Source organism: Myodes glareolus, chromosome X (genome assembly GCF_982192425.1).
Source record: "Myodes glareolus chromosome X, mMyoGla1.1, whole genome shotgun sequence".
NCBI classification, from domain to species: Eukaryota; Metazoa; Chordata; class Mammalia; order Rodentia; family Cricetidae; genus Myodes; species Myodes glareolus.
In genome coordinates this window covers 47,157,671-47,182,706 of record NC_142053.1, presented here as the reverse complement: position 1 = coordinate 47,182,706, position 25,036 = coordinate 47,157,671, and the positions used below count along the sequence as shown (strand labels likewise).

The following is a 25,036-nucleotide window of genomic DNA, read 5'->3' as shown; positions in this document are numbered from 1 at the left end:
AGCCAGGTGGCTGGAAAGAACAAGTGGCTCACTCCCTCCAACAATGAAATAAATATTTATATATCTAATTTGTATATTGAATGTGAAATAATATTTATAAATTTTTATTTACATTCACGAAATTAGAGTAACTAAAGTTCTATCTGATGTGGCATCTCTTATTTTTATTTATTCTTTCTGTCTTTCATATCATACATTTCTTTTTTTTATTAATTTATAAAAATTTGCACTTCATTCCCTCCTCCCAATACCCTTCCACTCCCCCACTCCCTCTCCTCCTCCCTCTCCAGTCCTAAGAGCAGTCAGGGTTTCCTGCCCTGTGGGAAGTTCAAGTTCCTCCCCTCTCCCTCCAGGTCTAGGAAGGTGAGCATCCAAACAGACTAGGATCCCAAAAAGCCAGTACATGCAGAAGAAACAAGTCCCAGTGCCATTATCAATGGCTTATCAGTCAACCCTCATGTCAGCCACATTCAGAGAATCCGGTTTGATCACATGCTCGTTCAGTCCCAGTCCAGCTGGCCTTGGTGAGCTCTCATTAGATCAGTCCACTTGTGTCAGTGGATGAATGCCCCCCTCGCAGTCCTGACTTCCTTGTTCATGTTTTCCCTCCTTCTGCTCCTCATTTGGACCTTGGGGGATCAGTCCAGTGCTCCAATGTGGGTCTCTGTCTCAATCTCCATCTATCATCAGGTGAAGGTTCCCTCTGATCCTGCAATCCTTGCTCACGTTCTCCCTCTTTCTGCTTCTCATTTGGACCTAGGGAGTTAAGTCCAGTGTTCCAAAGTGGGTCTCTGTCTCTATCTCCATCCATTGCCAGATGAAGGTTCTATGGTGATATGCAAAATATTCATCAGTATGGTTATGGGCAAAGGTCAGTTCAGGCACCCACTCGTCTGCTGCCCAGGGAACAATCTGGGGACCTCTCCTTGGACCTGGGAACCCCTCCAGAATCAAGTCTCTTGCAAACCCTAAAATGACTCCCTTAGTTGAGATATGTATATCCCTCCTCCCATATCCATCCTTCCTACCTCCCCCATTCCATTCCCCCAAATTATCCCCCATCCTCCCCTTCTCCCTTCTCTCTAACCATCTCCCCTTACTTCCACCCCCCACCCCACCCCCCCCTGCACCCAAGTTTGCCTGACAATCTTGTCTACTTCCAATATCAAGGAGGATAACTATATGATTTTCTTCAGGTTCACCTTCTTATTTAGCTTCTCTAGGATCTCAAATTATAGGCTCAAAGACCTTTAACTATGACTAGAATCCACTTATGAGTGAGTACATACCATAATCCTCTTTTTGGGTCTGGGTTACCTCACTCAGTAAAGCATTTTCTATTTCCATCCATTTGCATGCAAAATTCAAGATGTCATTGTTTTTTACCGCTGAGTAAAACTCTAATGTGTATATGTTCCACACCTTCTTTAACCATTCTTCTATTGAGGGGCACCTAGGTTGTTTCCAGGTTCTGGCTATTACAAATAGTGCTGCTATGAACAAATGCTTTTGTAGTATGATAGGGCATCTCTTGGGTATATTCCCAAGAGTGGAATTGCTGGGTCCTGAGGGAGGTTGACTCCCAGTTTCCTGAGAAACTGCCACACTGATTTCCACAGTGGCTGCACAAGTTTGCATTCCCATCAACGATGGATGAGTGTTCCCCTCACTCCACATCCTCTCCAGCATAGGATATCATTGGTGTTTTTGAGTTTAGCTATTCTGACAGGTGTAAGATGGTATCTCAATTTCTATCTCTTTCATTCCCCTTCCCTTTATGTCCACCCTATGTCCTTGCAACCTACCCCTGAAAAATAAAATTTAAATGAAAAAATGATACAGGAAGTCCTTCTATATTTGTGTTGCTTTCATTGGTTGAATAAAGAAACTGCCTTGCCCTTCTGATAGGGCAACAGCTTAGGTAGGCAGAGTAAGGTGAACTAAATGCTGGAAAGAAGGACAGAGTCGAGATGCCATGATTCACCTGTCTGAGACGGACACTGATTAAACTCATGCCGGTAAGCCACAGTTAAGTGGCGATACACATTAATGAAAATGGGTTAAATCAAGATGTGAGAGTTGGCCAAGAAGAGGCTAGATATAATGGGCCAGGCAATAATTTAATTAATACAATTTCTGAATGGTTATTTCGGGATAAAGCTAGCTGGGCGACGGGACACAACTCCCTCCATACTACCAAAAAAGAAAAAAAATCAGTCTCATCATGGAAGCTGTAGGGTGACACAGTGAATTAAGCAGTAAAACCTTTTATCCATATATCTTTATATGCAAGTGTCCATTACAAAGGGTCATTGGTTTTGTTCAAGGCCTCTGGTGTCTGCTACACTATCTATGCTGGGCCCTCACTGGGACTCCTCTTGGATATCCTACTATTGTCCTGTATCATGGAGACCCTGCAGCTTTGCTTCTTCAGGAACATTCTTATGTACTCCAGAAGATCACTGATGGGATGGATGTTGGGGTGGAGTAACACATAACCCTAGTTCTGAGCCTGGGTAGTTGCGGAGTTGGTCATCCCGCCAGCTCTCCATTTTTCTTACCACCAGGGTGAGTTCTCCAGGTATTGCCTTGGCTTGTTCACCATTTGCAACAAGAGATGGAGCCAGTTCTCCTGCTTTCATGCCCTCAGGGTTGGATCTTCCGCACCTACACCTTCAGGGTCAGTCCTATTGTGTTGCCCAGACACAGCACAGGGGCCACTCTCCGAGTCCTGCAGCTGATGAGGGACAGGCCCAGTTTTCTCATCTGCCCCAGGCGTTGATGGGCAGTGGGGAGAGGGCATCTCTCCCCTACTCATATCTCCATGACAGATGGATCATAGGGACAGCTCTTCCATGCTCAACTTCAAAGCTGGTTCACCCATACCTCCACCAAAGGGGTTGACTCTACTTTGCTCCTTATGTGAGGTACAGGACCGGCTCTCCCAAACTTATGTTGGGGTGAAGGGCAAGTCTCCCCCACCCAGGCTGTGTTGTGGCACCTCTAACGATAAAGAAACTTTAATTATATCTTACCATTATAATATTCGTTTATGTACATCTGAGATGTACCCAGAAACCACAAGCTGTACAATCAACAGTGGGTTTCACAGAGACAGCTCATATGTATATAATCTGAGACCTGTCTTTTTGCCCTGTGGCCTATCTGACCTGTGTGCACCTACTGGATTCCAGAATTGTTCTCATATTTCTATGTGGTAAGGGTAACTTGGGAAAGACCAAATAGGTAATAGGGTAATCATATTTTTTTAGTGTTTCTTAAGATCTCTGGATTCCAAAAAGACTGATAAAATTTATAAATGAATTCATGATATTCAATCTACCCTTCCTTCTATAGTTTATCAGTGTGAAAATTCTTTCTGTCTATTGGTGTATTTTTCCCCCATGGCTAAAGAGAAGGCAATGAAAAAGGAATCCGTCAAAGGAAAATGTTAAGTGGCAAGGAGATAAAGTCTAATTACAAACAATCACCTCACTTTCCTTGGGTCATGGTCCAAGTGTAAACGTAGGGCACTCATTTCGTAGATTATTTTATACTAGTATCACCTCTACATTTGTTGATTCAAAAGTGAATTGATTCTATTAACTATGTCAAAAAGCTTCATGTTTGTGGGGAAAGTGACGGACATGGCTTATTCACCCCAACTGCTTCATTCGGGGAAATGGCTGGCAATCAGTTCTGCAAGAGCAGGGAAATATACTGATAATGAAGCTGAGACGATTGTACAATGAAAAATGAAACTTCACGCCAATAAGTTACATTAACACATTTATTGCAAGTAGCTCTACGGAAAAGCAAGTCAGATATCTATATAAACACTATACAGAGTTGCAAGGTTGTCTCCCAAAACTGCAAACGAGATGCTTACAAACAAGAAAGTTTAAGAGTATTTACAAGGGAAGACAAACACAGAGCAACTCAAAGCAGGTCTGTGAAGCAGAAATAGCAAATGCAATGAACTGTTGGAACTGTAAAGCTTTAGTTTTTACTGACCAAGTAACTATGTATGACACCAAACTAATGTAGTAGTCACACACACACAAATCGTTCCATCATTTCTTTTGCTCAGCAGCATAAACGTCACTGGAAGGTAAGTGGTATGTCGGTACACATATTCCATAGATTCTTCCAGCACAATACTGAATAAATTAGTTAAATCTGTAAACTAAGAAGTTGTGTCCAAAAGACTGCATATTTGTTATGCTGTACCTGTGACTATTTGTACCTGTGACTAATTGTATGTACTGTTGTGCATGAGGTTTCCATTCATTTATTCAGCAACTGTGCTACCTCTGTGCTCTACGTTCTGTACCCTGTCTATTGGCAGCCCCTAAACCGAATACGTGAATAAAGTAATATAGCAGTTTCCCCCAAATAATCTTTTCTTGCTACAATTCTGAACGATTATGACAACTTACTTGAATACTTGAATTAAAATGGTAACAGAAGGCCTGAAGGAAGGCTGCCTAAAGAGTACACTGTTACAATGAATAAAAGCCACACTGCATTACTGACTTAGGTTAGGACCAAGAGAGGAGCCTGAAGGGACTGATGAAAGTGATGCCCTAGCAATGACCAGAAACTGGGTAAGTGACTGGCATTGAAGCTACATCCTCTCAGCACAATTCACACAGGGAAAAAGGAGCACTCCCCATCCCTTTGCTTGATAGGCAGGGAGAAACAATAGAAGTCAACTCGGTTCTTTAGAAAGTTAGTTCAGCAACATGTACTAGAAGCCTGCTCAAAGATAGAAGCACACATTCAAAGATGTAGGAACCGAGTGGCAAAGAACTTCAGGTAAATGTTACACTACTTCAAAGTTGCACGTTAAATGCGAAGCAATTTTTTTTTAAACAGAGTTACACACAACAGGTACGTCTATAATCACATGTTCACAGGTACACAAAGGTGTACATACACACAAACGTGTGCATACACACACTAGCACTCACACACTTTTGCAGACACTTGCTCAAACACTCACACCCATCTGTGAGATGATTGAGGTTTGCCAGTGATGGTACTACAGCCGAGAACTGTATGACACCACATAACAAAGCTCTAAGCAAGCTTCAGGACCTTTGCTTCTATCCTGTGTGGTCACCACCTGATGTTGTCAAGTCCACAAAGGTCCAGGTTCCTAAAAATCTTAATTCAGTTTCCATCAGAGGCAAGCAAAAATAGGAGTGGGGGGAGCTTGCTCTGAGTTTTTTTTTTTTAATTTTGTACATCTTATATTGGCTCAATTGTCTTGAAGGAAAAAAAGCCATATAAGAGGTTCCGTTTGGCTTAAATTTAAGACAGATGATCAATTGATAGGTAACACTAATTTCTGATATGGGAAGCAAATTTCTTTATAGGTGTCCTGGGCATGGGAGGAACAATGGTTACTGGGAGAAAGGCCAGAAAGAGGGGGAGACAGTTTGAAGAGTAGGAGGGAGGAGCCTCCAGAGAGGCAGAAAGGGTTTTTTGAGATGGAGGCTTGCCTCTTTTCAGGGATAAGTGTAGGTTTCAAAAGAATAGGTTTGGAAATGTCCAATTCACTAGCAGACCATGGCTAGGTTCTACATGAACAAGTAGACAACCTGCTCTTTGGCTCTGCCTTTAAGATATTCTGTCAAGACATCACTTTAGTTGATAGTGTCAAATAGAATGTTGCAGTATTGTTAATGGGCAAAATCTGAGATAATCTGCCCTTTAGTCATGTCTTTAAAATACTGAAAATGCCTCGTCAAGTTCTAAGAAGTTCAGTTCATATTAATTCCTTGATCAAGAAATGTTTTAAGTGTGCACTAATTAGAAAAAGACTCCAGATCATACCTACCTTCTCATTAATATATATACATATTTATTTATCTGCCATTGTTTCAAGATGTTCACGTTGAAATTTCATCCAGGTATTATATGTCATTAAAGTTGGTGCTGGCTGTATTTACATAGACTGAACACATTTTTAGAGAGGAAAGGGGAAGTGTTATGAGATACTAACTTACAGCATCTCATTCCTTTCAAAGGGACAGATCAGGGAAGCTAGGACACAAAGCCTATGTACAGTGTGCACATCTTTAAGTCAATCAGTGGATCCAGGAGGCAGTAGTGAGAATGAACTCCATGAACAGGCTCATTCAGCTGCCACGGTCCAGTTGACTGGTAGGAACTGAGACTGGTTTCTATTCAGAAGCCTCAGGATTTTCTTTCTTTTAGGCAGATCTGGAGTAGATGAAGATGAAATTCTGTGTCGTTTTTCTTCTAAAAGGTGTCTGGTTTTGGTGGCAAGGTAATCACTCTACAAAAAAAAAAGATGACAAAAATTACTTTCAAAATTAGTGTAAAGAAATGTCATCCCTCCACATTTTTGAACAAAAGGGAAGAAAACCTAAAGAGGTTCCGAGAGATGCATTGAAGATATTTCCTTGGCATAGACATGGTTAATCAATACCCTGGACTTCCCGAACAGAGAAAACACAAGCTAGACAAAAACACTAGGGTAGCTACTCCTGTACCCAGGATGCCAACTTGGCATTGCTGGTGGGCAGTGGCTTGGAATGTGTGAGCACTGTTCAACCTCATCCCAGTGTGCCGCCTGAATGGAGCCTTAGAAAGAAAAGGTTCAGGCTTCTCCTCCATGCGTAAGTCTACCTTTGCCTTAGATGACACAAGTCAAAGGATTTAAGGACAATTGTGATAAGGGTCTTCTGACCTAATCATGGAATTGCTTCTGAAAGAACTAGCTGTAACTGCAAAGATTTGATTGACATTTCTATTTCTCTACCAAAAGATATGACTCTCTTAACTATCAGTTGAATGTGAGGGCACATAACAGGGAGTGCAGTGTGGAGAGCAGCGGGAATTAAGTATATGGGGGAAGTTACTGGAATGAAAAAGAGAAAGAAAATGCCGGCAAGTGGATTATGGAGTGTCAAGGTTACTTTAAACTCTGGTTACATCGAAGTACCCAGTAGTTCATGTCACCTGAAATGAGCTAAAAGAATCCATAGAAAGCTTCCTCCAGAGTAGCCTTCAAGTAAAAGATCTTTAATTAAACTGTAAGTATCTACTTCTTTTGATGGATATTTTAATGAATGCAACAAGACTGAGCAGCAAAGTCTCCATCCTTTCCCTACTTATTGTGGTTATTAGTCATGCTCATTGTTCTTTCCTTCATATTAAAAAGCTAAGAAAGAAGTACCCTAAATTAGGAAGTATTAAGTCTTCCCATGAGTACTACATTGGGGAATTTTAGCTTTAGGATAAAAGGTATGTGTGCTCATCACAGATTAATTGCGGGTGTGCATATTAGCAGCTCATTTACTTGTGACAAAATTGGGCTAGGTCGGTATCATGGAATTTATTCAGATATCATGTACATGTTTTTAACAGAAATGTGATGTTATAAAGGTATCTCAGTAATTTAACTTATTATTTTTAATGGACAACATCTTTATAGTTCATATATATAGTACATTGCAATTACTTCAAATGGGGGTTTCTGAGTATCATAGATTATGCATTTCATTTCATACACTTTTGCAGAAATATGTAAATTAAGTTCCTAAGCTACGTAAGTGACAGCTCTTGGAATTAGGACTATTTGTTGACATTGGAGTCATTTTCCTTTATTCTTTCCTTTCCAAAAACTATAGCAGCTCTAATAAAGAGTTGATGCTTTCCTATGGCACTTGCGTCACCATTGGGGAAAGCGTGAATAACCTACTAAAACCCAGAAAATAGTCATTGTAATTTCAAATTTACAAAATGTGTTTGTCAATTCCTATTTAAATATGCTAGTAGACAGGAATAATGCTTCCCAAACCTGAATAATCCCAAAATATTATAACTTGCTTTAAAAATGCATGGTGGGAACTGGAGCCACAGATTTGCATTTATAATTCTATTTTTCTTGGACCCATATTAAAATCAGTTTACATTCTCTGAACACATTCCAAAGAACAGCCAAAGGAAGCAATTCACAAGTCTGCTGAGTAGTGGAAGAAAGCAATTCAGGATTAAACCTCAATTCGAAAAAGTCTACAAAAGGAATATTAAAGAGCTGCTAGTCACACCATGTGTTCATTTCCCATTCATTTTTTCTGATATCTCACCACCAGAAAAACAAAAAGAATGGTGATGCTTTTGATAGTGTTATCTGGTCTGGATCTATTTTCCCATTTGATAGTGACAGGTTTTAAATGCTTGCCTTATTGTGTACCTAATTTTCTAATTAGTCAAAACTCTTTTTAATATCAAATTAATTCTACCCTTTTAATAAGTGGTATACTCTAAAAATAAGCTTTTACTTTGTAAGAGAGAAAACTTCAATGGTTTTCAGTATGTCAAAAGATTTCTCTTCTGCTTCTTCCAAAGTCTGGCAGGTATCATTTTCTCCTTAAAAATGAATAAAGACAATTTTTCTATTTCAATGTGTATAATGTTATAAACCCAAACATTAATCTTTAATTTACTAATGAAGCACACATGACTTGAATGTTACTGGAAATGTATAGGGTAAGCCAAAAAGGTAGTTCCTCCTGGGTAGTCCAGACCTTTTTATAAGAATCATAAGTGTGCTTCTATTAGGGTATGAAGTCTGAAACAGTAGACAAGAGAAAGGTGTAATTCCAACAATGTGTACCAGTGTTCGGTCACCCTCTTTTCATTCTCCCAAACTTGGTTCTCTTTTCAACTTTAATTTTTCCTCTCAAAGTCATATTGAAAACACTACTCACTAGACAGTATGCTGTCTTTGCAATCTACAGGTGATCACATTATCAGAGGCAATCAAGTAAATCAACCAGAGTGAGTGGAGGGAAATGGAAACCTCAGCCCCTACGATGAATGTATAAAGTGTATAAAAACGCAATCATGCTACTTAACTTCGCAGTCATTGGATTCTATGCAAGTTTCATCTCTTCAATAAGAACTGTCCCCTCACATTTCTGTGCTTGATGACTATACAGGATGATGATTCCATATAAGTTAATAAACAGGAAGTACTGTCCCTAAAGTGTGAAAATTAGCAAGAACTGCTGCTGGGCTTTACAGCGCCTTTCATAGTATCTACTTCTGAGATGAAATGATAAAATATGCTTTTCTCCACAGGGGCACTGATTTCCTAAGAGAATTGGCAAAAGAATCTGAATGAAAATGGATGGTACTTGTAAAGCTCCATGTTTTGAAAGGAAAGCCGAGTTGTCTCACATCTGCCCATCACGATCAGGCTCTGGGCCACATATGTTGGCTCATTCTAGTCCTGATTATCTCGAAATAGACTGTTTGGGGATCAGTCACTTTATTTATCATCCTAGGTTAGTCTCTCCACTCCCAACACACGCTTGGGCTCATTCACTCTGCTGCCTAGTTACTGTTGATGTGAAGAATGCAAGTTACTAGAATTTTAATATGTTCACTCTTCAATTTACAAAAGACGTATAGTCCCACGCTCATTGTTTAGGTGAAACTCAGAATAAATTACCTCATAGAAAACTGTCTACACATGACTCTATTTAACCTCTTCAGTTCCTGAACCAACAGAGGAACTGTTTTATCCCATCATTTCTGTGAGATGCGTTGGAAGTTTCAGTTTGGGACTGCAGTGAAATAGGTCTTTTAGTCACGATGGATAATAGAAATTATAACATTTCCTAAATTTAAAAGTTTAAAATCACATTCCCTGGTCATTTATCCAAGGGCTCAGTGGTTGAACCTGTGAGCAATTTTCAATATCAATTTTGAGATGTAGAGTTGATTGACATTCTTTCTACATTTAAAGTCTTCAAATAGGAAATCAGTAATCATATTAAGGCAAATTATGTAACTTTTTAGATCTAACTAGAGTGACTAAAATTTATGACAAATGGAATATTCAGTAAGTCTTGAAGGTCTAATTAACATCTCACATATTGTGGACAATTTACGTATGGAAATAGTTTTAAATATCATCCTGACTACCTCTGTGCCAACAAATGACAATGAACCAGGCATCATCTCCTCAGAAGTGTACAAAAAGAATCCCTACAAGGAAAGCTTCTCCCTCCAGTTGAGTTCAAGCAAGCTGGGGCTGAGGACATCTAGGCATAGTCCTTCATGTGTCCTAGAATGTCTTAGAATGTTCCCCACCTTTTCTGTTGGAAAGAGACAATGTAAGGGCATTTTTAGTGAAATGAAGGGGACAAGTCAGATAAGGGGCATCTTCACAGTATGAGTCATAGAACACCACGAATGGTAACCTTAACAATGATGTAGGTGTATCAGAATGCAGGGGGAAAAAGATCACTTTCTCATTTCTCTACATAAAATATTTAATCAGTCATTTTATATTCTACAGGGAATTAATTCATCAGTCTAAATTGAAATCAGCATATATGTTCATATTAAGAAAAGCTCCAAAATCAGGTTGCATGAGGTGAAATTCTCAGAAAAATTAATAAAAATGCTATATTGAAAAAAATTCTAAAATTTCCCATGTTTTAAATGGTAAGCCTATGATTCCACATCTTTTTTTCTCAATAATCAATGCAGAGTTGCTAGAGAAGACATCTTATATGCTCATAAAGCAAGTATAAAATCTTGACAATGTCATCAATAGTTTTAAAGTTTGCATTTCGATAGTCATACCCCCCCCAAAAAAAAACAGAAAACCCGAGTTGATTATAATGTAGTCATTATTCTAAAAAGTAATTGTTTAAATCTCATTTTTTCTCTGAGTAAATGATCCCCTTGGTCTAAGAACTCGACAGCTCCTCTAACACCAAACATACTATGGACTTTAATTAAGTATTTCGTAAAAGACATATCCCATAACTGCCAATAAAATATCTGGGCTATTTACACACAGTCTTAAAGTCTTGAAAAAAGGTGATAAAGAAATTGAATTTAATGTTAAATAAGGAGTTTTTAATGCCCCCACGAGAAGGATTTGGTTCTCAAGACTTCTAAAATCTACTTGCCCAAAGCACACCTCCCCAAAAAAACATAAAAAAGAAAGAACAAAAAGAAAACAAAAAAACATAAAAAACCCATACACTTCTACCTTACCTTTTTCTCTACCTGTCTTATTTTATCCTGTTTTGTTCAGTGTGGTAGTTTATATTAAAATACTAGATTTATGCAGAAATAATGAACTAAGAGACCAGCAATAGCTGATATATGCCATTAGATTATCAGCAGAACCTTAGAAATCTAACTTCAGTTAAGGAAATAACCATTGACTGGAATTTATTGACTACACTCCTATTTCAATTTCTTTCCTTTCTGTTGTTCATACTACACACACACACACACACACACACACACACACACACACACACACACAATTTGTGTTTGGGAAATCAGAGTAACTAACTCTTCCCTAGATCAAATTTAAAACATTGAATTCCAGCTAATGTCAGGGTCATTTTCTCTAGAAGGGCCATGGCAAACAGTTCAATGAAGGAAGATCACCTGAGCCCTGACAGATGTTCCAGTTGTAACACTCTAAGTGAATTGCAATGAAATTTGCTACCATTGAATTAAAGCGTACTTACGCTTTTGCTCCCATCGCTATCATACACAATAACTTTCATCAATATAAAAGTGACAAATTAAGCACTTGGTTGAAGGGCAGTGTGATGTGCTAGATGGAGCATTAGTTTGGAAAACAGATGTATGCGTTACATTTTCAGCTCTGCCACTTACCTTCGTGAACACAGGAAAATTCTTAACTCCAGCTTCACTTCCAGTACTTACCATCACTGAAATAATGAATGTGAATGTGCTTTGAAAAATATAAGGCAATCAATCTGTAACTGGAAAGCATTCCCTCAATCAAAAAGTTAACAATTTAACAACAGTTCATTTGAAATCACACACAGTAACCCTTACTTCTTTCTGCAATGGCCAGCTGCATCTGTTCCAACATGAAGTGTATTTTTTTTTAGAAACCTTAGTTTGTTCCCCAAGATAAACGCCTGCCAATGATTTGAAGTATTTTGGTTCAAGTTTGGCGATTAGAGACAGGGAAAGAAAGCTGGAGACCCTGGTTGAGTATTTATGAATGTATAACAATCTGGTGTGCTTAATTAAAGTCCTGGCCCTGGTTTCAAAGAGATGTTTTTCTCGTAGCTGACATTTTTATCCTGGAAGCATCAGTCTTAAAATAGAATGAATGCATGTGAATAATGGTTGCCAACAACTTTAGCTAACTTTAACTGAGTGAGGTCCTCCTTAATTGTTTAGGTCAAATACCTCACGAATCCAAAGAAATATCCAGATTTGGGGGAATGATGTATGCTACATAAAATAAGTGACCCATTAATTATAATGGGGAAATCTCTGGTATTTGGAAATTATATTCTAGTTATTTACAATAAATCTAATACAGTAAAAAATGATTTGCTTTCAGTACCCACAATTTATAGCAACAGGACTTGGCAGCAGGACAATGAAAAAAAGCTTTGACTTCCCATGTGGTGATAACAGGACCTAATTGTCAAAAGTTAATTACTAGTTTTTGGCCTTTTAATACCAAGTACTACCATGCCATAACTAATTTGGTTGAGCAATTATTTCCAGCCATCTACAGCTGCCCATTTCACTCTCCTATGTCTTGAATAAAAATACCAGAGAAATCTACATCCCAAATCACTTCAACCTATCAATTTTATATCAGGTAAAACATTAAAAGAAGCAAAAAGGCACACAAGGGTTTAGGGATGGACTAAATCACATGGGAAATGACACTCTTCTAAATGCTAATGTGTTCAAAACCTGAAGCGTTCATTATCAAGGGATTGCTTTAAAATCATTTCATTCATTAAAAAAAATACATACTCAAGTTATATTCTTGGTGTTTCTTTCTAAATGGTTTGAATGAGCACCTATAAAATACTTACATGAAGTTTGACTGTAGATAAGTACAGTGGTACATTCATTATTTTTGCACTGAGTAATAAACTGGTCTTAATAAATTATAATCTCACATAATAAACACATTTCAATACAGAGATACCACCTGTGAATAATCATGTGTGACACTTTTAATGAAAGTAAAGACTAATGAAAAAGAAACACAGAATTTTAACTTAGCTTTGTATTTCTAAGTTGGTAGTTAACAGTCACAACCAAAAGAGTGATCATAACTACATAATAATGCACACCTAGCACTTCTCTATTCCAGCTCTAAACACATTCTCTAAACTGAGATTAACTTATTGAGCTATGTGACTCCTAATGATATGTCTTTGTTTTTTGTTCACATTACTATTTATTTCTTAATATGATGTTTTCATTTTTAAATGCTAGATAAAAAAATAAAGACAGAACAGAAATAGGTGAAAGTTCTCCTATAGCGTTACAGAAAAAACATAATCAGAGTCATCTGGCCTGTTTTGAACATTCCACAGACAATGCTTTATCAATTCACATTGAAATGCTAACGAAAGTCATTTTCTGCAGTAGGTTGCTTCAATATCACACATCCTCTAAGGCCCTTCATGTGATCTATTGCAGAAAATTACATCTCAAATCTCCCTTTAGCATCAAGAAATTAGCTAGTTTTCTGAAAAACTAAATCATTTGTTTAAATGCTTGAAATTTCACGTCAGTGTTAAACCAATGACAAAGTAAAATTTTGCAAAGTGAGTTCATGTTCCCAAATGCTTCCATGTTCATTTGCTTCTTTCAATGTAAGCTCTTTGCCTGTCTGTGAGATACAACTTCAGTGGTGTAGTCCCTCAATAAAGTCAGGAATTTCCTCAATAAACAATACAATTGAAGCATATTAAATCTCCAAAATAGCTACAAAGCCATTAGTCAGTAATTAAAATATATAATGGCCCTGGATCTCAATAATCCTCAGCAATCAGAGTTTATTTGAAGAACAGTATGATTTCACTGTTTTTAATTTATGTGCGAACAAAGATCAGAGTATTAGAAAGTGTAGGCATAATTTCAGAGAATTACAGGGTCCCAAACAGCGACTCTGATGCATCATCTCTTTTGATGTGGAGTTTTACATCCAAGTTGTACCTCGTACTTTCAGGGTTTAGGCTTCAGCAAAAGCTTGAGGGTGATTTTGGGGTGCACTTTCTGTTTACTTGTCCCTGAAAGGCAGATTGTTTGATTTTCAGTTCTTGGAAATGGAATTATGACTTTTAAATATGTAGTTATAATAGTGGTGTTCTCTCTCTCTGTGTCTGTGTGTGTGTGTGTGTGTGTTGGGAGGAGCCTCACAATTTAGAGAACTTTTGGACTGAGTCCTTTACCAGCCACAGCATCCCTTTGTGGCTTTAATGATCACTCTTTTGGTGTGTCTGTGCAGCAAATGTGAGTTTTTGTATGGCAAGTTTTCTATAGCAAGGAGAGAAAGAGGAGGCAGGGGGCTCCACCTGCACTAAATGGGGAGCTTGTAAGGTGGCTGTTGTGATCAGTCCCCAACTTGTTCTGCCTGATCAAGCACAGTGGGCAAAGATCCAATCACAAAAGCATTCCAGAGCACAAGTAAAGCAGGAAACTGAGCACTGGAATGAGAGCTGCTGGGAACCATCCCTTCACTGGGAAAGAAGCATAGTCTTCTAAAGAGAGAAGGCAGGGCAGGCTACAGGGTCATCCTCTGCAGATGTTGATCGAGACCCTCTCAAGACAATACTGTGAACTCTTGGAGAAGGTTCACTCTTACAATCCTTCCCTTCCCTCACAAAATTAGGCCTTGACCCCCTCCCCTCAGGGTGGGCTGCCCCTGGAGTGCTGTCTTCTTCCTCCAGTCTTGTTATCTTGCTTTCCTTGATTTCCCAGAAGACACTTCAATTAAATGTTTTAAATGATTTTTTAAACGTTTGAAACAATATTCATATCCACAATCAAGATGCAGCTACAACTTCTCTAGAAAGGGGGAGGGGGTGAAAGAAGAAAATGAAGCCCAACAAAAGTGACTGACCTTTCCCTCCCAGTGACAGCGAAAAGGAACACTCCCAGTTTCTCACAATTCAGCCTGCGCAACAACAAAATCAGAACAACACAAAACTTTCCAGAGCAAATGCTGCCTTTTAATTGCCTGGGGTTTGGGATTGTGTATGCACCCTGTCACCATTCAGCTGACAACTGAGAGTTAACTTTTTGGGCAAATCCCAGCAAACTGGGCAAATGATGACTGTTTTTTAGAAAGTAACCATGTCCCTAGTTGTCTGGTTCCTGCTAAACTTTCCGTGCTCTCAGTGAACCCCTGCACTTGAACTGGGCCCTTGTAGAAAAGCAGCTTTAGCTGTAGGCTTGAAAATTAGTTGATGGAGCTCAGTTTCTGAAGGACTTAGAGAAGAGGAAAGCAACCTCATGTGGCGAGGCTTTAAGTTTTAACTGCTCCTGAGAAATAAATCCATTGTTTAAAAATTGGCTCTGTCAGTTAAATTTATGGGTTAGATCAAAGCTTATGTAATCGCAAAGGCCAGAAAGGTCCCATGTGAAAAGTGAAAACTGAATTCTACTCTCTCTAATAATACTAGTAAATGAACTATCACCTCACTTATCGCTAACACCATAGCAAGTAGCGCATCAACTCACTCATTAGGCAACTTCCGTTAACTTCAGAGATTTAAAATATAAAGTCACCAACCTCTTTTCGGAGAATGATCACTTCTTGTAGTCACGTCTGGCAAAGTCCATTCTCACGTAAATGTCGTCGTCATCGTCCTCGGTGTCCTCAGAATCCTCGCTCTCTGGGGGTCTAAGCACCCTTCGCTGGCGAGGTGGAGATGGGGGAGCGGCTGCGCGGGCCGCCAGGTCCTCACCTCCGGCAGCTTGGTTACCTGCTCCATGATTCCAGCCTGTTGCAATGTCCTGGACCCCTCTTACAACCTGGGCACCCAGAGCATTAGCAACAGGTTGGAACCAGCGAGAGGAGGCGGAGTCAAATCTGGCAGTGCTCTGGAAGCCGCCAAAGATCACGCCAAAGCCGGGGGCCGCTGCGAGCGCAGAGACCACCGCTAACGCCCGGCTCACTGCCAAGAGGGGCTCCTCAGTTACAACAGCAACCCTGGCCGAAGCGACGGGAAAATCTCTGTCGAAGCAGTCAGTGGGGAAAGCAGAGACCGCGGCTCGGATATTGGCGAATAAACTTTGGGAACGACTTTGTGGGCGTCTTCTCTCCTGCACTTCCTCCTGCAGCAGCAGCCTAGCTACAGGTGGTGGCTCAGCATATCGACCAGGAGAGAGAGAAATGTCCATACAACACTCAGAAAATGGGTCGACTACATAGATTTGGCCGGTTAGAGCATCGTAGCGAATGGCACGGTTAGCAAAAGGCACGATTGGTCTCATGACTGGGTTGAAAATGAATTCAATGTATTCACCCTCTTCCACAATACTACCTGTAGCATTGCCTGGGAAAGCACAAAAGGGCCACCTAGTACGGGCCAGAGAGAAGGCGCTGGCACCAGGTAGAACTCTTAAAAGATCTGAGAAACGGATTGCTGGATTTGGAAAGGGCACCCCGAATTCAATATTCAAGTAACTAGAAATACCTCTGCGTCTGGGGTCAATAATTAAGCCCCAGGAATCTGGCAGTCCTTGAGCAGAGAGAGCTGGTGCGCGGAGCTCTCTCTTAATGAAGTCAATGTTGACATAGTCATGAGAGCTATCAGCTCCCCTCTGCTCCTGTGTGGGCTTTACTGGTTTGGTCTTGATTTCATTGTCTTTTGCAATAAAAGAAGGCTTTACTGGTTTGGTCTTGATTTCATTGTCTTTTGCAATAAAAGAAGGTCGGTTAAGTCCCTCAGCCTTGTTCACTGGGGACTCGTCATCTGAAGGCTTTGCAGGTGACCACCTGTCTCCAGGTTTTGAGAATGACCTTTCAGTGCAAGTCTCTGAAGCCACATCTTTGGTGCGAGGGCTAAAGGAGGTTTTATTGTCTAGACCCCTCCCCAGGAATTTCCCAGGCAACATCGGAACGTACTCACTATGATCGCTCTGTCCCAAGGGAGAACTCTGAAAAGAACTTGGCAGAGAGAAGTAAGAGCTCCAACTTTTGGAGGAAGAGCCTCCCTGATTGGGGGGATTTTTAGGAATCGCACCCGCTCCAGGAGCCATAAACATGTAGTCACTGTCACTGTCATTGTCCTTAGAGTCATCCTCTTTATTAGTATCCGGTGCTTTTGGAGGACGTGGGGCAGGTGGCGGTGGGCTCACTCTGGGAAACATCATCATGTACCCTCTGGAGTCTTCAAATGGTGACCTAGAGTGGCGCATCTTTGAAGCGGAGGAATTTTGAGGAGCCATTAGCATATAGTCACTGGAACACGCAAGGGGAGCAGCCACCCCTGGCCTCATTGGCACATATGGGTCATCCTCGTCTTCATCAAAAGCTCTGGCTCTGTAAGGCGCCCGAGTTGCACCTCCTAGGGTCTCCATATCTCTCACCTCTTTGACTTCTTTGCGTTCTTTTGTGGCTCCCTTGTCCGCACAAAAATAAAGTCGGAATCTTCCCCCAGACTTCCCTTTCCCACCAGTTGCTCCAGTTGATGGGGGTGGAGGCGGCGGTGGCGGCGGTGGCAGCATTTGCTGTTGCTTGCTTTGAGTGAATTTACCAAAGTACGATCTTTTCTTCAGAGATTTTCTGCGTTCACCATCATCGGAGTTTTTCCCACTTCCTGAGCCCTTGGCCCCTCCTGGGTTCTTGCCACCACTTGAGCCATGACCGTCACCAGGTTCCTGGCCACCACTTGAGCCATGGCCACCTCCACGCCTCTGGCCTCCACCTGAGCCATGGCCACCTGCCGTGCCCTGGCCATTTCCTGAATACTGGTTTCCTCCAGCAGCACCCTGACCTGAACCTTGACCTCCTGAACCCTGGCCTCCTGAGCCCTGGCCACCTCCAGATCCCTGCCTGCCGCCTGAATACTGGTTTCCTCCTGAACTCTGACTACTGGAGCCTTGACCGCTTGAGCCCTGGCCACCTCCTGACCCCCGGCCATTTCCTGAGCCCCAGTTGTTCATGGGCATATAATCACCTTCGTTCCCTTCCTCAGCGTCCTTGTCTTTTCCTTCAGAGTTGCCAGAGTTGGAGCCCGAGGGCTCACGAGCTCTGTCGTAGGAGACTTCTTCACGGTGTGAGACACGTACCGAGGGGCTAGTTGCTAAGCGGTGGGAAAAGGTGGGTGGTACTGAAACCGCTCTCCTGGACCTGTGGGCTCTGGGCAGGTGCCCCCTTCCTAGCCTGGATGGAGGTAGAGGCTGGGAGGGTCTAATGCGCCTGTTAAAGAGCATCTCTTCCCGCTCACTGATAGCCCTGAGGTGGCAAAGGTGCTCCAAGCGGTATCTTCGGAGCCAGCCGCAGGGTTCTAGCGGGAGCATGCCCAGGTGCCTCCTAGTGGACAGCAGGGTTAACAGGTGGGCGCCGATGCTGATGCTGTAGCTGCGGCATCGGGCTCTGTATTCGTCTGCGCACAAGGCTCTCATCTTCTCCAAAAACAACTCATGCATATTTTGGGCTACCACACTGTCATCCACCTGCATCCACAGCTCCCCTGGACCGATGACATTGGACCTGCCAACTTCCAAGAAGAAGTACTGCTCTGAGTGACCACAGCGACGAATGCTCAGGAGCTGGACCACCACACTGGCCACTTCGGTATTGAGCCTTACAAACACGACCTCTTCGTCGGTAAGACACAGCCGGAACACGCCGCTCAGCTCTTTTCTGTGCCCCAGCCCCCTGGGTTTTATTACTACCTGCCACACATCTTTATAGAAGGGTGGCTCCGCCGCCGCTGCTGCTGCCAGGGCCGCCGGCTCTCCGTCCGGCTGCGCGCCTAGCAAGCTGCAGCGGCGGCGGCGCTTGCTCTCGAGGATGAGGCGGCTGAGGAGCAAGTACCAGCTTTCTTGTTCCGACTCGTTCTCGGCCACCAACGCGAAGTACTCGTCCTGGGTGAAAAGGGCAATGAGGTATCGGTACCTGGCATCAGCTCGTTGGCTCACGGAGAAGCACTGGTACAGGATGATCACTCGCCTCGGCGGGATGAGCGCGGGGACCGCAGCACCGGAGGCGGCAGCCGCTGCCGCAGCGGCCGCGGCGCGGACACTGTGCCGGAACTTCCTGGCATTTTCGTAGTATTCGAGCCGAGCCGGGGCGTCTGCGGTCTCGAGTTTGAGCACGAAGTAACGTCTGTGCCCATGCTTCTGTTTCCTCAGGTAGCCGCGTTTGCAGACTTCATCCCCGACGGGGAGGTCCTCCTCTTCGGACTCAGAGTCTGACCGGGAGCCAGTGGCCGTGGGGAGCCACATGGCTCCCGGACAGGACGGCCCGGTCCCAATGAGTGCGGTCGGGGTTCCCGAGGAAAGAAGCGGGGTGGTCGCCACTGCTGCTAGAGCTGCGGAGGCTGCTGCTGCTGCAGCTCTCAGTCTCCTTAGCGCTCGGTTGCCAGCGAAGGAGCAACTCGCCATGGTGATGCGCGGTGGTTTTAAGGTGAGCGGAGGAGAGGGGGGGCTAGGGAAGGGAGGGCTGGGGGGGAAGAGGCCGTCCCCCGCTGTCTGCCCGCCCCAGACCCCTCCCGCCTAGGCCCGCGTCCCCGCCCACTCCACTGGGCTCACAGCGGCAAAACAACACGTGACCGTCGCCTCACGCGGCAGCCCGCTCCAGATCCAGCTTCCTGAGAGATGGAGGGGCGCAAGCGGCCACCAGTAGAGGTGTGCAAGGGACGGGGGACCAGGGGCCAGGGATGCAGAGCCATTTTCAAATTGGCAGAGACACTTTAGATGAACCTCAGCGCCTTTGGTCCAAGGCAGAACCGACGGGAGGAGGCGGGGCTCTCTAGCCACACCAAGCCTAGACCAGAGTCCCAGAAGACTGGGGCAGGGGGTGGATGTAAGGGGTGGAGAATAGAGTAGCCCAACACCGGGCAAGGATGAGGCGCCACAGCCCACACTCGATAAGCCTGAGGGGGCTAGAGGTGGTGAGAGGTGATGGGGCTGACACAGTGAGGGTTGGTTTGTTTGTTTATTTAGGAAGCGGGGGACCAGGTGAAACCTTTACGAGGCTCTGATTGGTTCGGATATGAGCCAATGGGAGGGTCCAGCAAGGGGGTGGCCCTGAATTCATTAATGGAACTGGGGGTGGTGGTGGTGGTGGTGGTGGTGGTGGTGGTAAGGGATGAGGGGGCGTGGCTGGGGTCCCGGAGAGGGCTTCTCTACCTGGTTGTCTCAGGCTTAGGCGGTAAACAACCCGCGGAAAATAGCTGTTAATGGTGGTGATAAACTCCTGCAAATCCCAGAGCAATGGTGACCCTCTGCCGGGAGACCTCTCCCCTTCTTCCCTATAGCTCACATACATTTTCCGTTTCAATTGCAGTCTGCTCTAGTCCCTCCCGCCTTTCACTATGAGCTGTGCTTCTTAGCAGAAAATGACAATAATCTCTGAAAACATGCTAAAGACCTGGGTTCTCAGACCTGCTGCACGCCAAGCTACACAGACTTTCTCTCCCGTTCCAATCCTGACAAAAGCCAGCGACTCTTAAGACTCAGGAATAACAGTTATGCCGTCAAAATCAACGCAATCTGTACACAGAGTGTATTTCTAGTCCACGAAACACGGGTTCGCTGGGGATGGTGTTTCTATTTGATTGATGACGACTGTGAAAGTACAAATTTGGGGGCCTGCGAAGTATACAGCCATGTTGGAAAAAGCCGGACTTGATTCTTACCGAAAAACAGTGTTGAGCTGTCGTGATGTTTTTTTCTGGAGGGCAGGGCTTTGAACGGTGCCTTTTAAGGAATTAACAAATCCTAACTTTCTTTTTCCTTGAAGGAGACTGGAAAACTTTACGAAAAGAAAAGCTCCTATCTAGAACAAAGGACTGTGCTGAATACATGTCCTCGAATATATTTTACATCCTTCAAGAAGGTCTTTGCTTTATTTCAGTTTACAAATTGACATCACAAAAATAAGAACCTACTGCCTCCCTTTTTGTTGGAGAAAATGCCGGAGTGTAAGGTGTAAGTGCAACCTTCTGAAAACTGTCTCTTTGCTCTACTCCTCTCCTCTCTTCTTACCTCCCTTCCCCTCCCCTCCCCTCCTCGCCTCTCCTTTCCTTTCTTTTCTTATCTCAGCGGTGTCTCTTTCTCATTTCAGAAACTCAAGGATGGAGACAAGTTGAGATGTTATTAAAGTACCAAGAAGTGACTGCATGTGAAAAGAGGGATAGTGGGACAAATAGTTTTCTTTCAAAGAATGTAATGTCAGTTCATCCTTGTCCTTCAGTAGATACTACAAATGCTAATATTTATAAATCGAACAGCAAACTAAACAGGAATACATCACTAAAAAATAGACTCCATCTCCTTTTAAGAATTCTCTTTGTTAGCAACGGAAGAAATATATGAAAATAGATGGCGCCTTCCTTCGTGATGTTCAGGTTGGCAGGGTAGGGGACAAAGACTAGAAACAATCATTAACATGTCTTTGGCTTCCAGCAGTTTATAAATCTGGAGAATGCACAGGTGCTAGAAGCAGCTGTGGTTTTGGAAATGGGCTGGAGGCAGGATGAATAAGGGCTGGAAACCGGAGGAATGCCAATGAACTGAGGTCGCTACCCACAGGTTTCAACTGCTTAGTCACATACGTGCAAGATTCAGTGCACTTAGAATTCAAACAGTCACAGGTACATGAACTTGAACTGTTTATGGTATTTTATAACGTTCTAAATGCATGGTTTTGCTTCTGATAGAATTGTAAAAAAAAAGAAAGGTGTTTGAAAATAATGTAACATAACATTTTAAAATATATCAAATATATTAAGGTGCTTGTTAATAAAATTTGGAAAATACTGAACAGATTCAAGAGTCTTTGTTGCTTCACCACCTATGTACACAGAGTTTCTATATAGACTTGTTATATACATGTGTGTGTATATATATATATATATTTATTTATAATTTGGTATCTTCTTCTTTTAACTCAGCAGTATATAGCAATACTATCCCACATTTCTATGAATCAGCCTACACATCATTTAAATAGTAGAATAATATCCCACACAGTTGTGATAAAACAATATATTCTCAGCTCTAATTAATCATTTTTCAGTATTGCAAATAGTACTTCCATTAATCTCTTGAATCTATGACTTTAAACATTGAAATCATTACCTTTGCAAACTGAAGATGAGAATTACTGAGGTAAACTATGACTATTTCATACATTATTTTAAAAAATATTATATGACTTTATCCTGCCGTCGCATCACCTGTAGTCATTAAATATTCTTGCTTTAAAAGAGGATACTGATAAACAAAATGCTATCCCACAGTTATAATTTTACTTCTTGTCTGACAGTAAGGTAAACTATGTGCATGTCTACCCACTATGTATTTTCTTCTATAAAGTGCCATTTAAAAGCCTTTGGTTTATCTGTTGAATTCATATTTTATGTATTGATTTGTTTACATCATAATAACATCATAAATAAAGATTTAAAAATTTTGTCATATTTGCTACGAGGGTTTTTTTTCTCAGCTGGTAATTTTAAAAAATCACATCAAACTTGAGTCCCTTATGTTGTCCTTTCTATTTTAAAGAGAGATTTAAATTTTCCTCACTGTGTTTTGTAGTGCAAGCTATCAGGGAGCTATCACTTGTAACCATCTCTTTAAGAGATCATATATCTGACCTTGGATGCGTTTTGAAAGGAAAAGCCACCTTGATTTTCATGTTAACTAACTGTTAGAATGTATTCTAGATCAATTTTATATAACATTCTGAAACAATATGACTACGGTATTTTCTGGTGTGAGGGGAAACCAATGCATTTAAGAATAGAGGAGTAGAAATAATTTTTGACCAACCGCAGTGAAAAGTTAACTGTGCTGATCACTTTGTGCCCACGGTATATTGTTTGACTCCAGCAGAGTGGAATTAGAGCTCTAGTGAGATGTTTCGTGCAGGGAGTTTCCTTTGTATGTTTCTTACAATAGAAGCGCATCTGGAAGCATGAACCCTGGTGAGCAGAGAGAACTTCTGACGGGAAGAGCATCATTTTCTTCCCACAGGCCAAGCAAAGCTCTGCTGTCCTAGAGTTCTTCTGGCACAGAAGCTTTTGGGAAAGACCCCCGTTACTGAAATGCAGCAGGTGCTCCAGCTCGTCTGGCATATACTTAAACTTTCATCTTCCCGGACAGCTTAATGATATGGAATAGTTGTTTAGTTTAGGTCAGGTTTCTAAGGCCAAAATAAAGCAGAAGGTTGGCACAAGCTTCTCAATGGTTGAGACAAAAGGTAAAGACTTTGTGCTTAGCCTGAACTTACCTTAATGCTCTCTTTCCCTTTGCCTGTATGTTGGTGTGTCTTAACGCTTTTTTTTTGACTTTTTTTTTTTTTTGGACTTGTGACTCAAGAAAGCAAAAGTTACTTTACATGTCCAGTCATTAATGCCTTTAAGTTTCAAGTCTGTACCTAGTCTGATACACGTCATTTTAAAGTAATAGGTAAGAAGTAATAATGTCTATATTAGTTCATATTTTGTTCACTAGTTTAGCTTAGGGAAACTCCATAACCATTGCAGCTAGTATTTCACATCTATAAAGCAAAGGGAATGGATAAAGCATTGTGATATCTTTATCCTTCCTGTAAAAAGTCCGTATTTAATGGGGTTTGCTTTTAAAAGGATTTCCTAGGCATCATGCTAAAAAAGAAATCATTTGACTGACTTGTCCCCAGAGTAAAAGTTCACTCTTCCCTCATCCACATGATTACCAGTATTCAAATTCTAAGTTGCATTGAAATAAAAGTTGCTAATTAAAATGTGAATTTACTTAGCTGAAAAATCAAACTATTACATCAAATATGAACAGTTTCAAGAGACATTATTCAAGAGAATAAAGCAAAAGAAATTACCAGCATAATAGAGCCATTTTTCTTACCCAATGTACAAATTATCCTATAATTATTAACTCTTTATGAGCTAATGTCCAATTGTGTATATCAAAATGTGGTAGGATTCTTGATGCTCAAAAATGATGCTAGGGATAATGATTGATTTCTCTGTGTTTGAACATAAATAAAGCCGTGCATGATGAATATGCTTTTTCCACTAAGCAGAGCTAAGGACTGTTGCCTCCTTCTGCAGATGATGGCTTTGCTTCTCAGCTTTTATTCTCCTCAAACCCTCTGCTGAAGAAAACAACGGTGAAAAAGCCTGCCTGTTACACACAGAACAGGCCTGGTAGCTGCTTTTGTTAACTAGCAGTCTGTGGCTAAAGTAATTAGAGCAAATATGTGGTTTAATTAGGCTCCTAAAGCTGCCCTGTTATCTTAAGAGTCAACTGAAAATTAACTCTGTTAACAACTAGGCATTCCTTTCCACCTCTGAAAGAGAAAAAGTTATTTGCAAATTACTTTTAGTAAGTTTGTTAAACATCAAGACAATGAAATAGAATAGATTTAACATAAATGTAAATGGTTTCACACTATAGACTTTGTGTATCCTGATAAAAACAAAAGAACAATAGAAAGTGTTAGACTGTAACTTGTTGCTATCATGTGTCAGAAAACATGAATTCATACTTCCCTACTTGTCTTCAAAAGTTATAATACTTCTTCAGCAAATAGGATCATGTCATGGTTAATTTATTTTTTAAAAAGTTTATGATTTAATGTATGGTTTCTATTTTATTCTGGAAAATATCTTGCTCTGTTGCCCAGGCCATTGTTAAACTAGTCACAAGTGATCCTCCTGTTTCAGTTTTCTGAGTAGCTGAAACTACCTGCATTTTCTTTTAAGTGTTATGGAAAATATATGAAGATAATATACATTAGGTTTAATGTGGATTTCCCTTTCTCATGGGCTGCTGCAACTATCAGCTAGGTTTTTACCATTTCTTCTGCTCTCCAATCGGCTCTTTTCTTCAGTATTTTGATAGAATGATAATTTATCATAGTAGTCTCTGCTCCTGTATGTATAGAAAACTCCTCCACGTTTCTCTACCAGATCACAGCCAGATTTTTACGCCTAGCATGTACATTTTTCTCTTCCTATTGGCACCCCAGCCAGTCCTCTTG

At 41.5% G+C, this 25,036-nt stretch overlaps 1 protein-coding gene and 1 long non-coding RNA gene across 2 annotated transcripts; one reads left to right on the top strand and one right to left on the bottom strand.

The window, feature by feature from the left end:
* Positions 1-3,776: 3,776 nt before the first annotated feature.
* On the bottom strand, positions 3,777-19,428 carry Irs4 (insulin receptor substrate 4). Its single transcript, XM_085684317.2, has 2 exons — positions 15,605-19,428; positions 3,777-6,307 (listed from the first exon to the last, which is right to left on the bottom strand). Exon 1 carries the CDS (start codon positions 19,426-19,428, stop codon positions 15,622-15,624), a length of 3,807 nt encoding a protein of 1,268 aa, XP_085540443.2. The 3' UTR covers positions 3,777-6,307; positions 15,605-15,621.
* Positions 19,429-19,575: 147 nt separating this feature from the next.
* Positions 19,576-22,390, top strand: LOC148117292 (uncharacterized). Its single transcript, XR_015736973.1, has 3 exons — positions 19,576-19,671; positions 20,789-20,976; positions 21,113-22,390. It is a non-coding gene; the product is annotated as an uncharacterized LOC148117292 (long non-coding RNA).
* The last annotated feature ends 2,646 nt before the right edge of the window (positions 22,391-25,036 follow it).

Bases quoted from the DNA above. Each gene is read 5' to 3' on its own strand.
- Irs4 (XM_085684317.2), bottom strand. From the start codon at position 19,428: ATGGCGAGTTGCTCCTTCGCTGGCAACCGAGCGCTAAGGAGACTGAGA.